At 45.8% G+C, this 23071-nt stretch overlaps 1 protein-coding gene across 1 annotated transcript in view; it reads right to left on the reverse strand.

Moving 5' to 3' along the window:
* Nucleotides 1-23071, reverse strand: part of LOC138558352 (serine/arginine repetitive matrix protein 2-like) — a 321979-nt gene that overhangs the window by 80090 nt on the left and 218818 nt on the right. Inside the window, exons 4-5 of the mRNA XM_069642669.1 lie at nt 8364-8498; nt 6089-6223 (exon numbers count right to left, since the gene is read on the reverse strand). Of these exons, the coding sequence (XP_069498770.1) occupies nt 6089-6223; nt 8364-8498 (270 nt within the window). The remainder of the gene's footprint in view (nt 1-6088; nt 6224-8363; nt 8499-23071) is intronic.

The following is a 23071-nucleotide window of genomic DNA, read 5'->3' on the forward strand; positions in this document are numbered from 1 at the left end:
GAAGCAGCTGCAACTAAGGCCAATGTTGCGGCCTTACTGAACGAAATCAAAAGCATGAAAGCAGACATTGGCAGGAAAGTGGTCAAAATAACACAGAGAATCGACAAAATGGAAGAAAGACTGGAAGAGGTTGAACATAATGAAACCTCGCTTGGTACTCTGGAGTCCCAAATAGACCAATGGATTGCAGAGATTGAAGCTAGGGAGGAGAAGTTCCATCTGAAAATTGACAATCTAGGCCAGATTTCTCGAGAAAGCCCCTCAGGGTCAGTGGTTTTTCAAAGAAACGAGCTGGGGGTAGATCTCTGTCTTCGGCCTGGGCCTCCCACTGGAACAGCCTCCCTGCCACTCTAAAACTTGAGGAGAACCATCTCTGGTTCCGGAAGCACCTCAAGACCATCCTCTTTTATTCTGCCTTCGCTCCCCCTCTCCCCTGCTGATCTGTTCTCTCTTGGCACTGTGCACCTGGCCATCCTGTGTCATCCGTGCCCAGGTACCTGCCGAACCTGCCACCCTCCTGCACTGCCTCTGGGCCACCCCTTGCACTGGGGTCTATATCTGTACCCATACAGCCCCCTCCTTTTTGTCTTCCTGCCCTTATTCAGACCTACCCTATCCGCTGCCTTCAACCTAGCACTTGCAAATTGCTGGCTGCACTACCATTGTTTGTTGCCTTTATTATTTATTTATTATTATTTATCTGTCTCTCCTCTGCTTCGCACTTTCAACTTCTCCCCCCTTGCAAGGACTTTGCCCGTTCCCCCTCTCCCATGCACTTGCATGTTCTCAATGCCACTGGGCCTAGCAAGATCGCTGTTTTGTTCTCCCCAGTTCCCCTCCCTTGCCTTGTCGCGCTCTGAAACACTTGTGTACGAGCGCAATAGAAATAAAATATCAATATCAATATCAAAGCGAAACCCACAGATCCCCCTGGACACAGCAAGAGTCACAATCTTTCAGGACTTATCATCACTGACTCTTGCCATGAGAAGGATGTGTATACCACTTACCAAATGGCTCAAAGAGAAAGGTGTCCGATATCGCTGGAGCTACCCATTCTCTCTTATATTCGCATGGGAGGGGAGCACGGTGAAACTGAGATCTGAGAGGAACATACATAACTGCACAACGGACCTACTGGGAGACCAGGAGAATGAAGCGAACAAGGGAGAAAGAAGAGAGGATGACAGGCTAATGCGTTTACAAGAGACGTAGGCGGATACCAGGGTTTAGGAAGTATAGAAGGATAGACGCCTCACCAGCCGCTTATTAATACGTGCCATCGCTGCTGGGATCGACTTTGAGGGCAGCATGATATATTATCGATAGCGTCAAGACTCTGCTAAGAGGACTGCTAGAGGTGGCATACACGATTGATGACCCCAAATGCGGCAATGGACTGACCAACACACTGCAGTTGGATGGCTAAATTCTGAGTGGGCTCCACGATTCGATCGGAACCTCCCCCGGCAGACTTATCAAAACGGGGCGGAAGGAAGTTCTGACGCAGTGCACTTTGACGAATCTGGTAATGTATCTGCGAGTGAGACATGTTCGCGGTGAGTTAAAGGGAAATGTACTGATTTGGGGGATCTTCAAGAGCGGGAACGAGGGGGCCAAAGATGGGAGCTCAATGGTTATTTTGAACGTTTTGAGATGAGGCCGTGACAGGTCCGGTTCTCACTGGTGGTCCGACACTGACTGGGTGATCGCAACCGAGCAGGATCGGACGCTGCTATGGGATCAGGGGAAGGGGAGGGGCAGGAACAAGCTTGTCTATAAGTACAAGATGTGTGGTCTAGAGTGTTATATATGCAGGTCAGAGTGGTTAGGGCCCGCCTTGCAAGCATTATATGCAAGAAGGAAGAAATGGCGGTAAAACCCAATTCAAAGAAGGATGGGCCTTTCAGAGTCAGTACACTTAATGTCAGGGGGCTAAACCCCCTAGAAAAAGGTCTTTGGTGTGTAAGGAGTTTCAGAGGTCAGGGTCGGATGTACTCTTTCTCCAGGAGACGAAATATGCACATGGGGAGGAACGAAAGGTCCTGCACTTCAGGGTGGAAATCAAATATTGGAGATTGGAGTGATACTCATCAGAAAGAGGTTGAATCTAGAGGTCACCATGGTGTTGGCGATGTGGAAGGTAGGGCACATATGGTAGTAGTACTCTACGTAAAATAACATTCATGCTGGCTACGTTGTACGTCCCCAATACTGGTCAAGCCAGATTCCTACAACAAACGATACCGAAAATAATGTAGGAAGCCGCCGGGCATGTAATTCTCGGGGGAGACTTCAACCTCTTGGTGAACACTAAAGTGGACGGACAGGCAGGTAACCCCGATAAGAGCGAACCAGTCGATGGTGGCCGAGCAGCGGTAGGAGAGATGATGGTGTGGATTTCATCGAAGTGAAACAGGCTACACTTTTTATTCGGCACCCCATGGCACTTTCACCAGAATTGATTATGTGTATATCTCAGAAGAATTGGCGGAAGTATCGACTCGCTCAGAGATTGCACCTATTTCTTGGTCAGACCACGACATGGTCACCGCTGACATAAATTTGGTGGCCCTTCCATACAGAGGGTCCAAGTGGCGGTGTAATGAGACATTGTGGAAAGACCATGTCTTCCGGATAGAAATGGACACAGAGATAAAAGAATACCTTGAGTTGAATAACACTTGGGAGATATCAAAAAGAACCATGTGGGACACGGGTCAAGCTACGTGCAGGGTATCTTGATCAGGGAGGGTGCCAAAAAGAAAAGGGAAAGGGCTCTCATAGAAAACAGATTAAGGGATGAGATCACACAGCTAGACAGGGCCACACGGACAGCCACGGAGGGTAGGGCAGAGAAGATCTCTGAAGCCAGACAGAAAAGGGAAGAGCTTTGTCTCCTCGAGGAGGGGAATGTTGCCCGAAAATGACAGCTTCTTAAACAGAAGCATTATAAGAAGGGGGATAAGGCAAATGCCCTCCTAGCAGCTAGACTAAGAACCCAGAGAGAAGAAAGATGGGTGACCTCCATAGATAGTGGAGGGGACGATGCCCAGGGCGCACAAATAGGGGACATTCCAGAAGCGTTTGCACAGTTTTATGAACAACTATACAAATCTGAAACTCCCCAAGACAGGTCAGAAATAGAGGGGTATTTGGGAGGTGTGGAGATGACGAAACTCTCCCGTGCATAGGCAGATGCGATGTATGCTCCTATCACGGCTGAAGAAGTGGAGAGGGCGGTGAAGAGGATCCCGCTTGGGAAGGCGCCGGGAAACAATGGTTACACAGCAGGCTTTTATAAGGCCTTCCTATCGGCACTCCTTCCATTTATGGTAGAACTGTTCAATGACATACCAGAGATGGGAATAGCTCTGGACTCCTTCTCAGAAGCACTGATCATGGTTATTCCTAAAGAAGGTAGAGATTCTAGACAATGTGGATCGTATCGCCCAATATAACTGCTCAACATGGATGCGAAAATATACACAAGAATATTGGCAGCTAGATTGGAGGCATACATGCCTCAGCTGATACACTCGGGCCAAGTGGGATTTAATCTGGGGAGACAGGGGGCAGATAAGATGCGTAAAACACTACACTTGATCCATGAGTCAAAGAAAATGATAGGGGACCCTGCTCTCATGTCTGTCAACGCTAAGAAAGCATTCGACAGGGTGAATGGGGCTTCCTGGAGGCAGCCCTGAGTAAGGTCCGACTTGGTGAGAGATTTAGAAGAGGGGTGAATGCAGTCTACACATCCCCTAAGGGATGACTATTCAAGATGATTCAACTTGGGAAGAGGAACACGGCAAGGCTGCCCTCTATTGGCGATACTGTTCGCTCTATCGCTTGAACCTCTCGCACAGACAATGAGAGCAGACCATTTAGTGGAGGGACTGAAAGTAAATGGGAAGGAATACAAGATAGCCTTGTATGCTGATAACTTATTATTACATGTGACAAACCCATTATCATCTATTCCAAGAGCCATACAACTGATCTAACGCTATGGTCTACTCTCTGGCTTTAAAATTAACATGTCTAAAACAATCCTATTACCCTTGAATGACCCACTCAGCAGGACATTGACAGATTTTCCACACTAGGCCTCACCATTGGGGAAACCACACTGCGGTACTTGGGGGCAAATCTTATCCGAAATCTAGACGCCCTACAGGAAGCCAACTTTCCCCCTCGGCTCTTCAAGTTTCACGATGACCTAGCAAAGTGGCAAAAGCTGACAATCTCATGGATGGGAAGACTTAATGCAGTCAAGATGGTGTGTCTTCCTAGATTCCTGTACCAATTCAAGATGCTCCCGATTAGGATGTCAAAACTATTTTTTGGAGAAGTGAAGAGGGCCATATCGAGATTTCTTTGGCAGGGGAAAAAAGCTAGAATAGCATATGAGGTCCTAACCCTGCCCAAAGACAAAGGGGGTGTGGGTTTACCTGACCTTAAAAAATATTACGTAACAGTACAGCTAAGGATCCTAGTCCCCCACATGAGATACCAGACACACCTACAGTGGGTACACCTTGATAACTATAGTTTAGCTCCTGCCACCGTATCGGAATGGCTCTGGGAACCGAGATACAAACTAACCCGTACGATCCGACACCATCCTATACTAGGCACAATCTGGGAAACCTGTAGGGAGAGCGCAGACATGCGAGGCATCACCACATGGCCATCTCCTTTGAGTCATATTTGGGCACCAGGGATTTGAGATGAGATCCCAGACCATGCCAGATTCCAATCCTGGTTTGGGGCTGGCTTGGAAAGGGTGGGGCAACTCTGGAAGGAGGGTAGCTTCTTCACGATTATAGAACTCGAGAATGCACTAGGAATAGGAACCCTCCCTGTCTTCCCCTATCTTCAACTCAAAGGCGTACTAAAGAGAGAGTAATGGAGGGAGAAAATACAAAGAGACCTTACTCCCTTTGAAATGCTCCTCAACACTGTGACAGAGGCCAAAGGACTCATCTCAATCATGTATAAAGTATTGATAAATGCCGGGAAAGGGTCCACTGTTAAATTGAAGAACAGATGGGAGAAAGACCTAAACTTAGAAATAGACCCAGTGGTGTGGACAAAAATGTGTAACAGAGCCACACTGGTATCGATAGTTTGTTGATATAAATTGCATGCCATCAAGCTCCTCCACAGATGGCAATATGACTCCCACAGATTGTCAAAGATGTTCCAGTCGACAAGTCCCTTATGCTGGCGACAATGCAGAGAGAGAGCGGACTATTGGCATATGTGGTGGGGCTGCCCCCGAATTAGATTGTTCTAGGATGAGGTACTTGGATGGATTAGAGATGTGGACGGGATCCATCGGGAAGTTACACCCCTTCTCATATTATTTGGTTTGGTTAATGTAGGACATTCATCAGCGACAGTCACCAGCAAATATGCTGAAGTGGCAATGATCCAAAAATTCCATCACCAACCACCATTGGCAGTAGCCACCACACCCATCTATCCACAACAGATTCCAGTCAAACAGCCGCCACCCCAAAAACACCAACAAATGCTAGACAGATTATGCCCCGACACAACCGACAGTAGCATAGCCCCAGATCTTTTTCAGACCTAGCAACACCCCTGCTTGCTGACATTGTTTTTGGCCTGTATTCTACCTAAAGCTTGGTGAACCAGAGACATTGATACTGGCAAATAAAGTCTGAATACAATACTATGGGCAAGAATGGGTCATATTACAGGACTCAGTCCTGATAGCCCTTTGCCTGCTGGGAAAGGACTGCCGGGTGCAAACATGCTTGGACCTGGAAATTATGGCATACTTCTGGTGACGTTATGATGTAATTGTGTTATTATAACTAGGTTGTGGATCACCCCACAGCCAAAGTCTGACTCCTCCCTGCCTTTGGCCCTAGGCTTACCGCATTAATATGTGTGGCCTACGGAGTGTGCAACAGAATGTGCCTTCCATGTAATACATTTAATCCTGCGCAGTGTTTGAGAAAGAGAAATATTACAGGAATTGTTGTCAAGGAATTAGAACATATGGTTGAAATGAGATCCTCAACAGGCTTGGATATTAGTAAACAGGGACTACCTTGGCATTTTTCTGTTTGTGTTTATGTTTCTCCTTGGGGGTTGGTGAAAATGCTTTGTTGTATTCAATACCATCCCCTTTCTCTTTCATTTGTCTCCTGTTTGCAGCATGCTCCGGGGAACATAAATCAATATTCTGAAAAGTAGAGAGAGTACAATTAGCCAAACTGAAAGGAGCTTTCAAGTTTCCCATCAATAGTTTCATGATATCATGTCAAATGTACAGAATCTTCGCCTGAAAAAGTAGTTGCTTATGACTTGTCTAATTCACAGGGGACAGATTCAGTGTATGCACATTGTCAAAGCAGCTGGACATCATTGCATTCAGCCATGCATTTTAACACTGCTTAACATACAAATTACGTATTTTACTGAAGTTACTGACACAGGGCATCTGTGAGTATGATGTGTCCCTGTCATAGTGCCACCAGATAATTCGAAGGTCTAAGGTACAATGATCTTTAGTCATAAAAACATACAAACTATGGGGTTAGGTTTGCCTGAGGTGACAAAGTGGTAAATCAAAAAACATAAATAAATGAAGCTTTCCCTACAGAATCGTGGTATCAGTGTTTCAACTGCTCCCTTAGATTTCATCACCTGGCAACAAATAAATACACTTATAGGGCTGACTATGACAGTAAGGATGGCACTTATTCCGCCGGGCAGATTTACCATACACCACCACGACATCTGGTGGAATTAGCTCCAACAATATTTTCTCATCAGTAAATTCGTCACTTGTTGGCTGAATTACTGTTACTGCCGGAAGAGTGGAAGAATCATTCAAAGGTAATTCCGCCAAGCAGAAATAGCATCAGAAAGCAAAAAGGAAGCTGCGCGTCAACCATCTTTGAAAATCCAATCCCCTTGAAATCACTGCTTTGTAGGTGCCATCCAAATCCAAAATTGAAACACAGAAAAGCATGCAAAGAGTCAAATCCAAAGGCACTGTGTGGAAACACAGCTCACAAAGCCGATATTCACTGAGCCAGAGCTCACTGTGCTTGCAGAGCTGGTAGTGGCCCACGCCAAAGAACGCAATGGGTCAGAAAACATGAATTCCACCCACCAGAAGAAAAATGCCTTAGGGAGCGAGATACGGGACAATATGGCGGGCATGGGGACAGTGCAACGAGACAGCAAGGACCTCAAGAAAAGGAGAAATTACTTGAAAGCCAGAATCCCCACCGCTTTAAGCATACAGCAGCTACTGAAGCATGGACAGTGGAGAATCTGCAAAGGATACCTTGTTAGGAGACTGTGAGTAGCATAGTCTACACAGTGTCCTGGAGGGCATAGGACCAGCAAAGTTTGGATTAGGTAGCCAGCACAACCTCAGGGAGTACATGATTGTCCCATAAACTCGTTAACCACCAACTCCAATTGAATGTCATCCTACACACTTGCATTCACCCTGCAGAGCCTGGGGCAGGCAATGCACCTGCTCTATGAATAATGAACAGATCTAATGCCATTGAACAGTATATTCAGAGGTACAGTAGGTGATTTCCCCCAAAATGGTTCATCATAGAGAAGTAGTAGGCCCTTAATGTAGGACATTCATCAGCGACAGTCAACAGCAAATATCTTGAAGTGGCAATGATCCAGAAATCCATCACCAACCACCATTGGCAGTAGCCACCACACCCATGTATCCACAACAGATTCCAGTCAAACAGCCCCTACCCAGAAAACACTTCACTCCAGAAAACACAAATCCAACAAATGCTAAACAGATCACATCCTGACAGTACCGACAGTAGCGTAGCCCCAGATCTTTTCCAGACCTAGCAACACCCCTGCTTGCTGACATTGTTTTTGGCTTGTATTCTACCTAAAGCTTGGTGAACCAGAGACATTGATACTGGCAAATGAAGTCTGAATACAATACTATGGTCAAGAATGGGTCATATTACAGGACTCAGTCCTGAGAGCCCTTTGCTGCTGGGAAAGGATTGCCGGGTGCAAACATGCTTGGATCTGGAAATTATGGCATACTTCTGGTGATGTTATGATGTAATTGTGTTATTATAACCAGGTTGTTGATCACCCCACAGCCAAAGTCTAAGTCCTCCCTGCCTTTGGCCCTAGGCTTACCGCATGAATATGTGTGGCCTATGGAGTGTGCAACAGAATGTGCCTTCCATGTAATACATTTAATCCTGCGCAGTGTTTGAGAAAGAGAAATATTACAGGAATTGTCGTCAAGGAATTAGAACATATGGTTGAAATGAGATCCTCAACAGGCTTAGCTATTAGTAAACAGGGGCTACCTTGCCATTTTTCCGTTTGTGTTTATGTTTCTCCTTGGGGGTTGGTGAAATTGCTTTGTTGTATTCAATACCATCCCTGTTCTCTTTCATTTGTCTCCTGTTTGCAGCATGCTCCGTGGCACATAAATCAATATTCTGAAAAGTAGAGAGTACAATTAGCCAAACTGAAAGGAGCTTTCAAGTTTCCCATCAATAGTTTCATGATATATTGTCAAATGTACAGAATCTTCGCCTGAAAAAGTAGTTGCTTGTGACTTGTCTAATTCACAGGGGCCAGATTCAGTGTATACACATGGTCAAAGCAGCTGGACATCATTTGCATTCAGCCATGCATTTTAATACTGCTTAACATATAAATTACGTATTTTACTTAAGTTACTGACACAGGGCATCTGTGAGTATGATGTGTCCCTGTCGTAGTGCCACCAGATAATTTGAAGGTCTAAGGTACAATTATCTTTAGTCATAAAAACACACAAACTATGGGGTTAGGTTTGCGTGAGGTGACAAAGTGGTAAATCAAAAAACATAAATAAATGAAGCTTTCCCTACAGGATCGTGGTATCAGTGTTTCAACTGCTCCCTTAGATTTCATCACCTGGCAACAAATAAATACACTTATAGGGCTGACTATGACAGTAAGGATGGCACTTATTCCGCCGGGCAGATTTACCATACACCACCACGACATCTGGTGGAATTAGCTCCAACAATATTTTCTCATCAGTAAATTCGTCACTTGTTGGCTGAATTACTGTTACTGCCGGAAGAGTGGAAGAATCATTCAAAGGTAATTCCGCCAGGCGGAAATAGCATCAGAAAGCAAAAAGGAAGCTGCCAGTCTATCATCTTTGAAAATCCAATCCCCTTGAAATCACTGCTTTATAGGTGCCATCCAAATCCAAAATTGAAACACAGAAAAGCATAGAAGGAGTCAAATCCAAAGGCACTGTGTGGAAACACAGCTCACAAAGCAGATATTCACTGAGCCAGAGCTCACTGTGCTTGCAGAGCTGGTAGTGGCCCACGCCAAAGAACGCAATGGGTCAGAAAACAGGAATTCCACCCACCAGAGGAAAAATGTCTTAGGGAGTGAGATACGGGACAATATGGCAGGCGTGGGGACAGTGCAACGGGACAGCAAGGACCTCAAGAAAAGGAGAAATTACTTGAAAGCCAGAATCCCCACCGCTTTAAGCGTACAGCAGCTACTGAAGCATGGACAGTGGAGCATCTCCAAAGGATACCTTGTTAGGAGGCTGTGAGTAGCATAGTCTACACAGTGTCCTGGAGGGCATAGGACAAGCAAAGTTTGGATTAGGTAGCCAGCACAACCTCAGGGAGTACATGATTGTCCCACAAACTCCTTAACCACCAACTCCAATTGAATGTCATCCTAAACACTTGCATTCACCCTGCAGAGCCTGGGGCAGGCAATGCACATGCTCTATGAATAATGAACAGATCTAATGCCATTGAACAGTATATTCGGAGGTACAGTAGGTGATTTCCCCCAAAATGGTCCATCATAGAGAAGTAGTAGGCCCTTAATGTAGGACATTCATCAGCGACAGTAAACAGCAAATATCTTGAAGTGGCAATGATCCAGAAATCCATCACCAACCACCATTGGCAGTAGCCACTACACCAATGTATCCACAACAAATTCCAGTCAAACAGCCCCTACCCAGAAAACACTTCACTCCAGAAAACACAAATCCAACAAATGCTAGACAGATCCCGTCCTGACAGTACCGACAGTAGCGTAGCCCCAGATCTTTTACAGACCTAGCAACACCCCTGCTTGCTAACATTGTTTTTGGCCTGTATTCCACCTAAACCTTGGTTAACCAGAGACGTTGATACTGGCAAATAAAGTCTGAATACAGTACTATGGGCAAGAATGGGTCAAATTGAGAGCCCTTTGACTGCTGTGAAAGGACTGCTGGGTGCAAACATGCTTGGACCTGGAAATTATGGCATACTTCTGGTGATGTTATGATGTCACTGTGTTATTATAACTAGGTTATTGATCACCCCACAACCAAAGTCTGAGTCCTCCGTCCCTTTGGCCCTGGGCTTACCGCATTAAGATGTGTGGCCTACGGAGTGTGCAACAGAATGTGCCTTCCACGTAATACATTTAATCCTGCGCAGTGTTTGAGAAAGAGAAATATTACAGGAATTGTGGTCAAGGAATTAGACAATATGGTTGAAATGAGATCCTCAGCCGGCTTGGATATTAGTAAATAGGGACTACCTTGGCATCTTTTCTTTTTTCTTTAGGTTTCTCTTTGGGGGTTTGTGAAATTGCTCTGTTGTATTCAATACCATCCCCTTTCTCTTTCATTTGTCTCCTGTTTGCAGCATGCTCCAGGGCACATAAATCAATATTCTGAAAAGTAGAGAGTACAATTAGCCAAACTGAAGGGAGCTTTCAAGTTTCCCAGCAATAGATTCATGATATCTTGTCAAATGTACAGAATCTTCGCCTGAAAAAGTAGTTGCTTGTGACCTGTCGAATTCACAGGGGCCAGATTCAGTGTATACACATTGTCAAAGCACCTGGACATCATTGCATTCAGCCATGCAGTTTAACACTGCGTAACATAAAAATTACATATTTTACTTAAGTTACTGACACAGGGCATCTGTGAGTATGATGTGTCCCTGTCGTAGTGCCACCAGATAATTTGAAGGTCTAAGGTACAATGATCTTTATTCATAAGAACATACAAACTATGGGGTTAGGTTGGCCTGAATGGGAAAAAGTGGTAAATCAAAAAACATAAATAAATGAAGCTTTCCCTACAGGATCGTGGTATCAGTATTTCAACTGCTCCCTTAGATTTCACCACCTAGCAACAAATAAATACACTTATAGGGCTGATTATGACAGTAAAGAGGGCACTAATTCCGCCGGGCAGATTTACCATATACCACCACGACATCTGGTGGAATTAGCTCCAACAATAATTTCTCATCAGTAAATTTGTCACTTGTTGGCTGAATTACTGTTACTGCCGGAAGAGTGGAAGAATCATTCAATGGTAATTCCGCCAAGCAGAAATAGCATCAGAAAGCAAAAAGGAAGTTGCGCGTCGAACATCTTTGAAAATCCAATCCCCTTGAAATCACTGCTTTGTAGGTGCCATCCAAATCCAAAATTGAAACCCAGAAAAGCAGGCAAAGAGTCAAATCCAAAGGCACTCTGTGGAAATACAGCTCACAAAGCCGATATTCACTGAGTCAGAGCTCACTGTGCTTGCAGAGCTGGTAGTGGCCCACGCCAAAGAACGCAATGGGTCAGAAACCCGGAATTCCACCCACCAGCGGAAAAATGCTTTTGGGAGCGAGATACGGGACAATATGGCAGGCGTGGGGACAGTGCAACGGGACAGCAAGGACCTCAAGAAAAGGAGAAATTACTTGAAAGCCAGAATCCCCACCGCTTTAAGCATACAGCAGCTACTGAAGCATGGACAGTGGAGCATCTGCAAAGGATACCTTGGTAGGCGACTGTGAGCAGCTTAGTCTACATGGTGTCCTGGAGGGCATAGGAGCAGCAGAGTTTGGATTAGGCAGCCAGGACAACCTCAGGGAGTACATGATTGTCCCATAAACTCTTTAACCACCAACTCCAATTGAATGTCATCCTACACACTTGTCTTCACCCTGCAGAGCCTGGGGCAGGCAATGCACATGCTCTATGAATAATGAACAGATCTAACACCATTGAACATTATGTTTGGAGGTACAGTAGGTGATTTTCCCCAAAATAGTCCATCATAGAGAAGTAGTAGGCCCTTAATGTAGGACATTCATCAGCAACAGTCAACAGCAAATATCTTGAAGTGGCAATGATCCGGAAATACATCACCAACCCCCATTGGCAGTAGCCACCACACCCATGTATCCACAACACATTCCAGTCAAACAGCCCCTACCCAGAAAACACTCTACTCCAGAAAACACAAATCCAACAAATGCTAGACAGATTACGTCCTGACAGTACCGACAGTAGCGTAGCCCCAGATCTTTTCCAGACATAGCAACACCCCTGCTTGCTGACATTGTTTTTGGCCTGTATTCCACCTAAACCTTGGTGAACCAGAGACATTGATACTGGCAAATAAAGTCTGAATACAGTACTATGGGCAAGAATGCGTCATATTGAGAGCCCTTTGACTGCTGTGAAAGGACTGCTGGGTGCAAACATGCTTGGACCTGTAAATTATGGCATACTTCTGGTGATGTTATGATGTCACTGAGTTATTATAACTAGGTTATTGATCACCCCACAACCAAAGTCTGAGTCCCCCGTCCCTTTGGCCCTGGGCTTACCGCATTAAGATGTGTGGCCTACGGAGTGTGCAACATAATGTGCCTTCCACGTAATACATTTAATCCTGCACAGTGTTTGAGAAAGAGAAATATTACAGGAATTGTGGTCAAGGAATTAGAAAATATGGTTGAAATGAGATCCTCAGCAGGCTTGGATATTAGTAAACAGAGACTACCTTGGCATCTTTTCTTTTTTCTTTAGGTTTCTCTTTGGGGGTTTGTGAAATTGCTCTGTTGTATTCAATACCATCCCCTTTCTCTTTCATTTGTCTCCTGTTTGCAGCATGCTCCGGGGCACATAAATCAATATTCTGAAAAGTAGAGAGTACAATTAGCCAAACTAAAAGGAGCTTTCAAGCTTCCCATCAATAGTTTCATGATATCTTGTCAAATGTCCAGAATCTTCGCCTGAAAAAATAGTTGCTTGTGACCTGTCTAATTCACAGGGGCCAGATTCAGTGTATACACATTGTCAAAGCAGCTGGACATCATTGCATTCAGCCATTCAGTTTAACACTGCGTAACATAAAAATTAGGTATTTTACTTAAGTAACTGACACAGGGCATCTATGAATATGATGTGTCCCTGTCATAGTGCCACCAGATAATTTGAAGGTCTAAGGTACAATGATCTTTATTCATAAAAACATACAAACTATGGGGTTAGGTTTGCCTGAGGTGACAAAGTGGTAAATCAAAAAACATAAATAAGGAGACCACTAGGGGGCGCGGATGATGATGGTCGCCTGAACTTTCGGCTCCCACTTCAACGGGGAACGACGAGATGAATTTGAGATCAACCTGCACCAAGATCTGCAAGTGAAGCGGGAAGAACTGAATCCCTGACCCCAGGGTCCCTCCGAAGACCCCCCGATTGCCTGATGGGACCGACAGAAGAATGAAAAAGGGACTTGTCTGGAGGAGTGAGCCCCCCCCCCCTCATCGGGCCCAGAGCAGGCCAGCCTGACTGCAAAGCACTCCCCAGACTGGGGGAGGACGCCGCCAGTACAGAGTTCCCTGGCCGGGGCGACGCAACTCCCCCAACCCTGTGGGTGTCATCCCACCAAATCCCAGGCACAATCTGGAACCCTACAAAGAGAGAGTCGGGCAGTGGCGGCTCCGAGGCGCTGAGGACTGAATGCACACAGAGCCTGTCACTACAACTGCCGTGGAGTAAGCATACCGGCCTGGCAACCACACATCAGAGGCCACAATCGAGAGGGCTGCACCACTCGACGGGACCGCCGGACACCAGGAAGCCCCCAAATTGGAGGGTACCTGAAGCAATTGAGGCCATAGATCCGTTGGGCCACCGGCACCCGGTGGGTGCCAAGGGGCGCAGCGCCAAATCCGGGAGCACTATCAGTGCGTGTTCCCCCGTGCTTTCATGGAGGGCAAGGAAGAACACTTCACCCCTGGGAGAGACCTGGTGAGCCTGGAGGCGTGCTGTCAGCCTGAGCGCTGCAAAACGGAGCGCGCCGCAAGGTGTCCTCCAAGAGACCAGAAGGACCGGGACGGAGCTCGCCTGAAGGAAAGAGGCGGCCTGCAGTGGGGCCCAAATCAGCCTCCAGCGATTTAGCGAGGAACCTTACAGAACCACGCAGCAGGTGGGAGCAGTGCACCGGGAGCACTCAAGAGTCGGTGCTGCCAGAAACTGAAGCCGCACAAGCAGAAAGGAAGGAAGAAAGCGACACAACGACAGACAGGAAGGTGAGAACCACTTCCCCCCTCCTGGGACCAGCCTGAAGGGTGGGAGAGTCTGTCCTGATGGGGGACCCCCACAAACCACATAAACCAGCCACTTGGGTTCCACCCCCTCTCCCTCCTGGTGGAGATAAGTAAACAACACTGTTAGAAGGGGAGAGTCAGGGGGAACAAAAGTAGCCTGAAAGCACTGCTGGGGCCTTCCCTGGGAGAAAGCTCCCCGCCACCACTAGGTGTGAATAGCCTGACAAAGGCCCGCATAACGGTGCAGGCCCCCCAAGGGGTCCTCAGAGAATTTGCTGACCACAGAATTGGACAGATGGGCAGTGGGGAACCGCAATACTACCCATGGACATATTGGATGTAAGAGGCAACTATTTAATCCCTTCAACACAGGTTAGTCTAGGGTTGGAAGCACAGGCTACGCCTGTTTATTTAATATGATTTAATTTAATTAATTCTGAGTACGTGTGTGATCGAGTGTGCCTTCCAGTGAATTGCTGTTTTAACTGCATAGATAGGTTTTTGCCACTCCCTACAATCGTTTACCAGAAAAAGAAACAACAAGCTCTGATTGCCCGCATTTGTTTGATAATTGCAGCTGTGTGTGTGTTGACCCCCTGCATTACCTGAATCTGCACGCATTAGGAAGCAAGTGCGATCTGAGGAACTTACTTACCTCAGCTTTCTGTGCCGTTGTTTATAACTGTTACCACCTGCTACCACCTACATTTGACTGAAGTAAAACCAAGCCAAAGTTCCTTTGTTTTAGAATTAACTGAGCTGACAAGGAAGCTCTACAAACTACATCTCCCAGCAGCACTTGAGCTGCACAAAGGGAAACGTCAGGCACTTCAGCACCAGCGCTTCTGGGACAGTGACATCTACGCCGGTCCACGGCGGGCATTGGCTGTCGGCTCGCCACGCTGCCCAAATTTCCTGCCATCTGGGAAGCCAAGACGGGTAAGAAATGGGTTATCCGAACCTATTGCAGCTACTCTCCAATGCCAACAAACTATGAAATGAGCAACTAGTTAAAGAATTCATATGCACCAAGGACACGCCTCCTAATCCACCCACCTCAGACAAAACTCTAGATGCAGCAATTCCACAGACCAAACAAAAGCACGATGACAACAAAATAATACACCCTCATCAAATCAGATCATGTAGAACTGAACCAGCCATCAACCTAAAGGTACCCCCTTGTCCAGAAATAGCCAACATCAAAATTGCACTACTAAACACTAGGTTACTGAATAAACATGCGCAAGATGTATATGACTACATCCTTGAGGACAACCTAGATATCCTCTTTCTCACTGAGACCTGGTTACAAGAACCAACAGGCCTTACTATCGACAGTGCAGTTCCCCCCAATTACAACATTTACTTTGAAAACAGAGAGACGGGTAAGGGAAGAGGGGTTGCCAGAGCTAAACAGAGCTTAAAATTATTCACTACCAAAATTCAATGTTCCGGTTGTGAGGTCCTTCATCTTAAACTCAAGCCCTCCCATAATCATTGCATTAACCTTATTACCATCTACAGGCCCCCATTCCTAATATCAGAGTTCAATTACAAACTCTGCCACATTCTTAACAACCTAAAAGGAACCAACGCGGGAACTGTCCTTCTAGGAGATCTTAACAGATGGCAAGGAAACCGTAGCGACAAGGACGCTATACGCCTCGAAAAGAATCTACAAAACATCAACTACTCCATAGCAAATAAAGGCCCTACCATCCATTCTGAGACCCAACTCGATTGGATTATTGCTAACATTGTAGAACTGACAGTGACAAACATCCTACCTTGTATCTGGACTGATCACTACAAAATCGAAGCCATACTGTCTTTAAATTTCAAGACCAACTACTTTGATAACTCTCCCAAATCCATCCAAAGTAGGAATTTGAATAAAATCACACCTGAAACCTTAAGAAAAGCTATTACACACATCATAGATAAAACCACTGATTATGACCCCTGTGAACTCATCACCTCTATCTTCGGCAGCCATTTCCAGGAACTTCTAGACAAGCAGGCTCCACTTAAAAACAAACAAGTCCGGCCAAACCCTAACCACTGGAGCTGGTACACGACCGAATTTGCCACAATCAAAACAGTAAAAAGAAAACTGGAGAGAGAATGGCATAAAACCCCTTCCGAATCCAATAACGAAAATTGGAAAAAATGTGACCTTTTGTATAGAGCCAAATTAACAGAAGTTAAAAAGAATGATTACAATTACCAAATCAATAGTGCCTCAAACTCGACAGGCAAACTGTTCCAAATTTTAAAATCCATCGAAAAGCCTCCGGCTCTTTCACCGCCTTTCCAACCAACCATGGTAGACTGTGAACAAGTCCAAACAGCGTTCTCCAACAAAATCAAAAAAGCCAGAGACAATATAATTAACTGTAAACTAACAGAAACACTACCCTTGCACCAAACTAATGAGGGAAACCCAGAACCTAACATTCCCATATTTCATTTCTTGCCTGTATCGGCAGAAGATATGCTGGATACTATTTCATCCATGAACTGCACTTCCTGCTCCAAAAACATCTTTCCCCCCAAATTCATTCTAAATAACGCAGACATTTTCCTTCCCTTTTTATGTCGCATGACAAATGCCTCTTTCAGGGATCAGAAAGTCCCTGTTGGAATAAAAACAGTCAAAGTCACTCCACTGGTAAAAAAAACCTGGTCTAGACCAACAGGACCCGACAAACCTCAGACCTATCACAAATTGTAATTTCTTACTAAAAATCCTTAATAAAATTGCCACAAAACAGCTACAAGAATACGTAGACAAGCACTGTCTCCTGCATCCACAACAATCATGTTTCAGAAGCGCTCATAGTACCGAATCAGCATTATTGGATTTACAAAGCAAAATGTTAGGCATCCTTGACAAAGGAAAGGCAGGCTTGCTAGTTCTTCTGGACCTCTCGGCAGCTTTTGATTTATTAGATCATGGCAAGCTCCGAGAGGGCCTAGGCACAGCTGGAAATTGCTCTAAGGAAGCTAATGATTGGGTATCGTCCTTTCTAGAGGATAGGAACTCTAAACTCACCTGGGGAGGACATTCTACGAACTCTAGACCAGTGGGCTGCGGTGTTCGACAGGGAAACAGCTTCTCTCCATTGCTTTTTAATCTGTACATTCGTTGTCTCTGCACCCTTCTCACACAGCTTGGGATCTTTTTTACAAACTTTGCAGATGACACACAGCTCATCTTGGAACTTTGCGGTAACCACACTTCTGACAACAACAGATTATCAGCCATTTATAACACAATAGAAAACTGGATGAAATCACACTGCATGTGCCTAAATAGCTCCAAAACAGAGCTCATAACATTTGGCTCGACAAAAGCCTTAACAAACCTAGGCCCTGACTACTCCTTGTTCCGTATAAAAGACTCTTCCATCACAGTGTCAAATAAAGTCAAAACACTCGGCATCTACCTGCAGTCCTCACTAGGAGCCGAGGCGCAAACCTCTTACTTAAAATGGAACTGTCAATACTACCAGAGGCTCCTCTGTCGCATCAGACCCTTACTTAACACCAAAAACAGTGCCACACTAGCTAGGGCCACCATCTTGTCATGACTGGACTATGGAAATGCTTTATTACTAGGTGCCAGTAGCAGCTGCATAAAGCAATGTAAAATCATCCAGAATAATGCCGTCCGGTCCATCTTGGGAAAGTCCAAATGCAATCACATTACAAAAGACAGAAACGACCTCCACTGGCTGGCAGTGACTGAACGTATCATTTTCAAATCACTGACACTGGTTCACCGTTGCCTTAATGGAACGGCTCCAGCATACCTGAAGAAGGAATTAAACTGGTATGAGCCAGGACGAAGCTTAAGATCCGCTAAACAAGGACTGCTTAAACCCAGTCACCCCAGAGCCAAACCCACAGGGCTAGGCAGAGCATTTCCCAGCAAGGCCATCTTCCACTGGAACAAGCTATCTTGGAACCTTAGGCTCGAAAGCAATTTTCAATCTTTTAGAAAACAGCTCAAAACCACTCTATTCAAATAAGAAACCCCCCACTACTCTGCGCTCATGTAGAGCCTTGTTCTCCCTTCCTTATTGTACTGTCCTGTCAACCTCCCGTCCTGGTATCTTTGTCGCACCCTGATTCTTGCGGGCTTCGGCGTGTTATAAATATATAAATAAATAAATAAAAAATAACGGTTTCCTCTGTGAAACCCCTGAAAGTGAGACACCACAGGAGCCCCAGTGCGCTGGGTTCCATGAACAGAAGATAAAAGCCCATAACCCTGGAACACAAAACTGATCAAATAGGGGTCCAGACCCATAATATTAGTGCAAAGCCTCCAAGAGGCGGAGGAACTACAATCTCAATGCTGGTTGGAAGAAGTCTTGACAGACTACAACAGTACAGAAGGACAGAAACTCCTGGACTAAAAGTCACCAAAATGGCCACGGCGGCCACAAAGGAAGATGTGCCAGGAATCATGACAGAAATTCGAGCGCTACAGTCAGAGATACAAACATCCGCCACTGAAATAAGAGGGAAAGTGGACTGCATCGAAGAGAAAGTTGAGAATCTAGAAAATAAACAAATCAACGCAGACCTAGTAGAAATGAAGCTCAACGCCAGGATGACGGATATAGAGCTTAGAGAAGAGGAGCTCACACTCAAGCTCGATGACATGGAGAATAAGGAGAGAAGATCTAGCCTCTGAATCCTAGGCCTAGAGGAGAAGGAGGGCAAAACGCTGATCCACGTCGAAAGAATGGTTCAGGAAATAGTAAATTAGTTATTTATGTCGGACGGTGGAAAAAAAGTGAACATTGAAAGAGCCCACAGAGGAGGACGAGCCTTCCGAAGAGGCCCTTGAATAATAGTGGTTAAGTTCCTTAGCTACAAGAAGAAGTCAGAGGCCCTTCTCAAAGCCAAACAGACTCAAGACATACAGTTCCAGGGATCCAAAATAAAGATCTTTCAGGACCTTTCAAACTTCACTCTGGAAAGAAGAAGAGCGTGCGGACCCCTGACGTCATGGCTAAAGGAGAATGCCATATGCTACAGGTGGGGCTACCCCTTTGATCTGACCTTCGAGTACAAAGGTGAGGATTATAGAGTGATAACCCTAGTACTAAACTAGCAAACCAAACTAAACAAAGATAGGGCCCCAATGGGCCCCACAAAATCCCAGATCTCGGAAGTGCAAACCGTGAAAGAACCCCCACAATGGTGAAAGAAGTCCAAGGGAAGGAGAAAATACGCTAAACTGAATCCAGAGTCCCCACCCAAGCCACCACGATAATGTAAGGCGGTCTAGGGGCAGCGCACACTCCCAAAAAGCCTCAATTATCACACATTACAGGTTTTACACAGAGAGTCCCCCGTGAAGAGCGAGTCCAAAACCTAGTGGCCCTTATAATCCAGGAGGGCGTCTCTACCCCAAGGACCTAGGACAAATACAATGACTGTGTTTCAGTTAGTGGGTTTATTTTTGTTAACAGTTTAAAAGGGGGGGTTGAATGGGACACATGAACGGGTACAGGCATACAGGAATCTCGCCATGCAAAATAGGGATGTAGACATGTGGTCGACCCGGGAGGTAATACGTTTGAAGAAAACGGTAACACATCTTCATGATGCGGCAGATAAGACGGGGCAACTAAAAGAGATCCTGCGGGTGGATACGCTCAATGTCAAAGGGGTCCGCCACTAAGAGATCACTACTCGCAAGAGAATTCGATAGGGCGGGCTTGGACTTGCTGTTTATTCAAGAGACCAGATTCAAATATGGAGAAGAAAAACCTTTGAGAGGTAGAGGAGTGGGTCAAACAGACTGGGCCTCTGCAGACCACAACAAAGGGGGTATGGGTCTAATACTCCACAAAAGATTCAAGTTAGTAAACCCAGAGGTGCAGTCGTTAGTGGGAGGTAGACTCTTGTTGGTGCAAGGCAAATGGGATAACATGCCGGTCACCCTTGCAGGGATATACACGCCAAATCACGGTCAGTGAGAGTTCAATAAAAAAGCCCTCTCCACAATAATGAGCACCGCTAAAGGCCCAGTATTGATAGGGGCTATTTCAACACGTGGGCGGACCCCCAAAAAGACAGACAAGCAACAAGGGTCCAAACTAGGGATGTCCCTAGGGAAGAATGTAGTAAATTCCGGAGATGTCTTATTGAAAACGATCTGGTGGATGTCTGGAGGACGTTTAACCACACTAAAAAGGGATTTACGTTTCGATCTGCTGTCCAGGAGATGTTCACCAGAATTGATTATTTACTGGTTAACAGAGAATCTGCCCAAGGAATTAGATCCAGTGACATCCGCCCCATAGGCTGGTCAGACCATGATATGATCACAACAACAATAGAAATGACAGGACTCAGCAGGCGCAACACCAAATGGCGATGCAATGAGTTCCTGTTGAAGGACAAACCCTACTCCCAAGAACTAAAGGAGGCAATACACCAAAACAATGATAATGGATAGGTTGGGACTATAATGGTATGGGAAGCAGGAAAAGCTGTCTGGAGGGGACTCTTGATAAGGGAAGGGGCCCTGCGAAAGAGGGAAAGGAAGTTGCAGGAGAAGAAACTGGGAATAGAGATTGCCAACCTTGAAAATAAGCTACATGCCCTGGGCTCCTATAAATGGGAACACCTGAGTTACTCAAGCGGAAAAGGGAGGAACTAAAAGCACTAGGAAAAGGGATTTCTTGAGAAAATTAATGCTTTTAAAGCAGAATTTCTATGAAGAAGAGGATAGGGCCGACAAAATGACAAAATGCTAGCTAGCAAACTAAGGGCATAAAGAGCAGAAAGATGGGTCGAGAAGATCAAAATGGATAAAGGAGAATGGGCTCACTCACCGAAAGTCATATCGCATCAATTTGCTAAGTACTATGCAGAATTGTACACCTCTGAAGGGAACAGGGCTGATAAAGAGATGAGGGAATACATAGAGAAAGCAGGGCTCTCCCACTTAACAGATACTGAGCAATCACGCTTAGCATTTCCTTTATCCCCCGATAAAGTGCAGGCAGCGATAAAGCGCCTTCCCCCGGGAGGGGCCTCAGGAGAAGACTGCTTCACCATGGGATTCTACAAACACTTTGCAGAGACCTTGGCCCCACACCTAGCTAAACTATTTAACCACATACAGGAGTCCGGTCATGCCCCCCCATCCTTCTCTTTGGCACACGTAGTGGTAATTCCCAAAGCAGGTAGAGACCCCACATTTTGTAAATCTTACCGCCCAATACCATTACTGAACATGGACGCTAAGGTCTATGCAAGAGTCCTGGCCACAGGTTTAGAAGACCTCATGCCTCGCCTGATCCACCCGGACCAGGTGGGCTTCATAAAAGGGAGGCAGGTGGCTGACGTCATGAGAATGACATTAGATGTTATGGAGCATTCCAGGGAGGCGGACGGGGACCATGCTCTACTTAGTCTGGACACCGAAAAAGCTTTCGATTGGGTGGAATGGAGCTTCCTCTGGGCCATCCTTACAAACATGGGTTTCGGAGAGTGCTTCATAAAGGGGATACAGGCAATCTATAGTATTAAGTATTTGACTTAACCAGAGGGACCAGACTGGGGTCCCCTCTGTCCCCACTCCTCTACGCCCTGTCAATCGAACCTCTTGGCAACGTAATCAGGAACGATTCGGCAATAAGAGGGATTATAGTTGGCAATAAGGAGTATAAACTGGCCATGTGCGGCAATGACATAATACTCTTCCAAACAAACCCCAACACAACCATACCGTTAGTACTGAGAACATTATACAAATTCTGCAGGTAGGCAGGATTGAAAACAAACCTTGAAAAATCCTCTCTCTTTGCATACAAAACCCCAACCGACCCAGAGGGAAGAAATGCGGTCATAGAGGGAATCCCCATGACACACCACAACTTAAAATACTTAGGGGTCTGGATCACGAAGAGCTCTGAGGATCTATATGAGGCAAATCCACCCCCTCCTGCTCGAGCTAACAAAAGACTTGGACAGATGGAGCAAGCTCACTGTTTCATGGCTAGGCCGTCTCAATGCAATAAAAATGGTAGTGCTCCCCAAAATCCTTTACGCATACCAAATGATCCCAATTTCCATCCCCAGATCACTCTTTGTCAAACTGGAAGCCATGCTCCTGAAATTGCTATGGCAAGGGGAAAAAAAAGCGCATTTCCTACAGCACCCTAATTCAGCTGAAGGAGAAGGGGGGAACATGATTCCCTGATCCCTACACTTATTACCGGGCAGCTCAATTCCATGCCCTAGGACCACACTTAAGAGGGGACCAGCAGAAACAATGGGTAGCCATTGAGTACCACCGGCTAAGGCCTGCTACACTTGGAGAATGGTTATGGGCCCCCAAAAAATCCTTCCCCACTAGTGTAATTAAACATCTCACACTGGGCTCTCTTTTGAAGCTATGGTGGGAACAGGGGAAATGAAAGGACTCACGACGTAGCCTTCCCCCTTGAGCTTCGTGTGGGCCCTTCCATAAGGGATAAAGTTCACAAACCAAACCGTTATCAGAGGTGGTACAAAGCCAGATTGGAGCGAGTCGGACAGCTCATAAAGACCCCTTCAAGAACAAGAAGCGGGACTGCAGATGGGGGCACTGGAGGTGTTTA

The sequence above is a fragment of the Ambystoma mexicanum genome, chromosome 1p, assembly GCF_040938575.1.
Source record: "Ambystoma mexicanum isolate Mex_15411 chromosome 1p, UKY_AmexF1_1, whole genome shotgun sequence".
Taxonomy (NCBI): Eukaryota; Metazoa; Chordata; class Amphibia; order Caudata; family Ambystomatidae; genus Ambystoma; species Ambystoma mexicanum.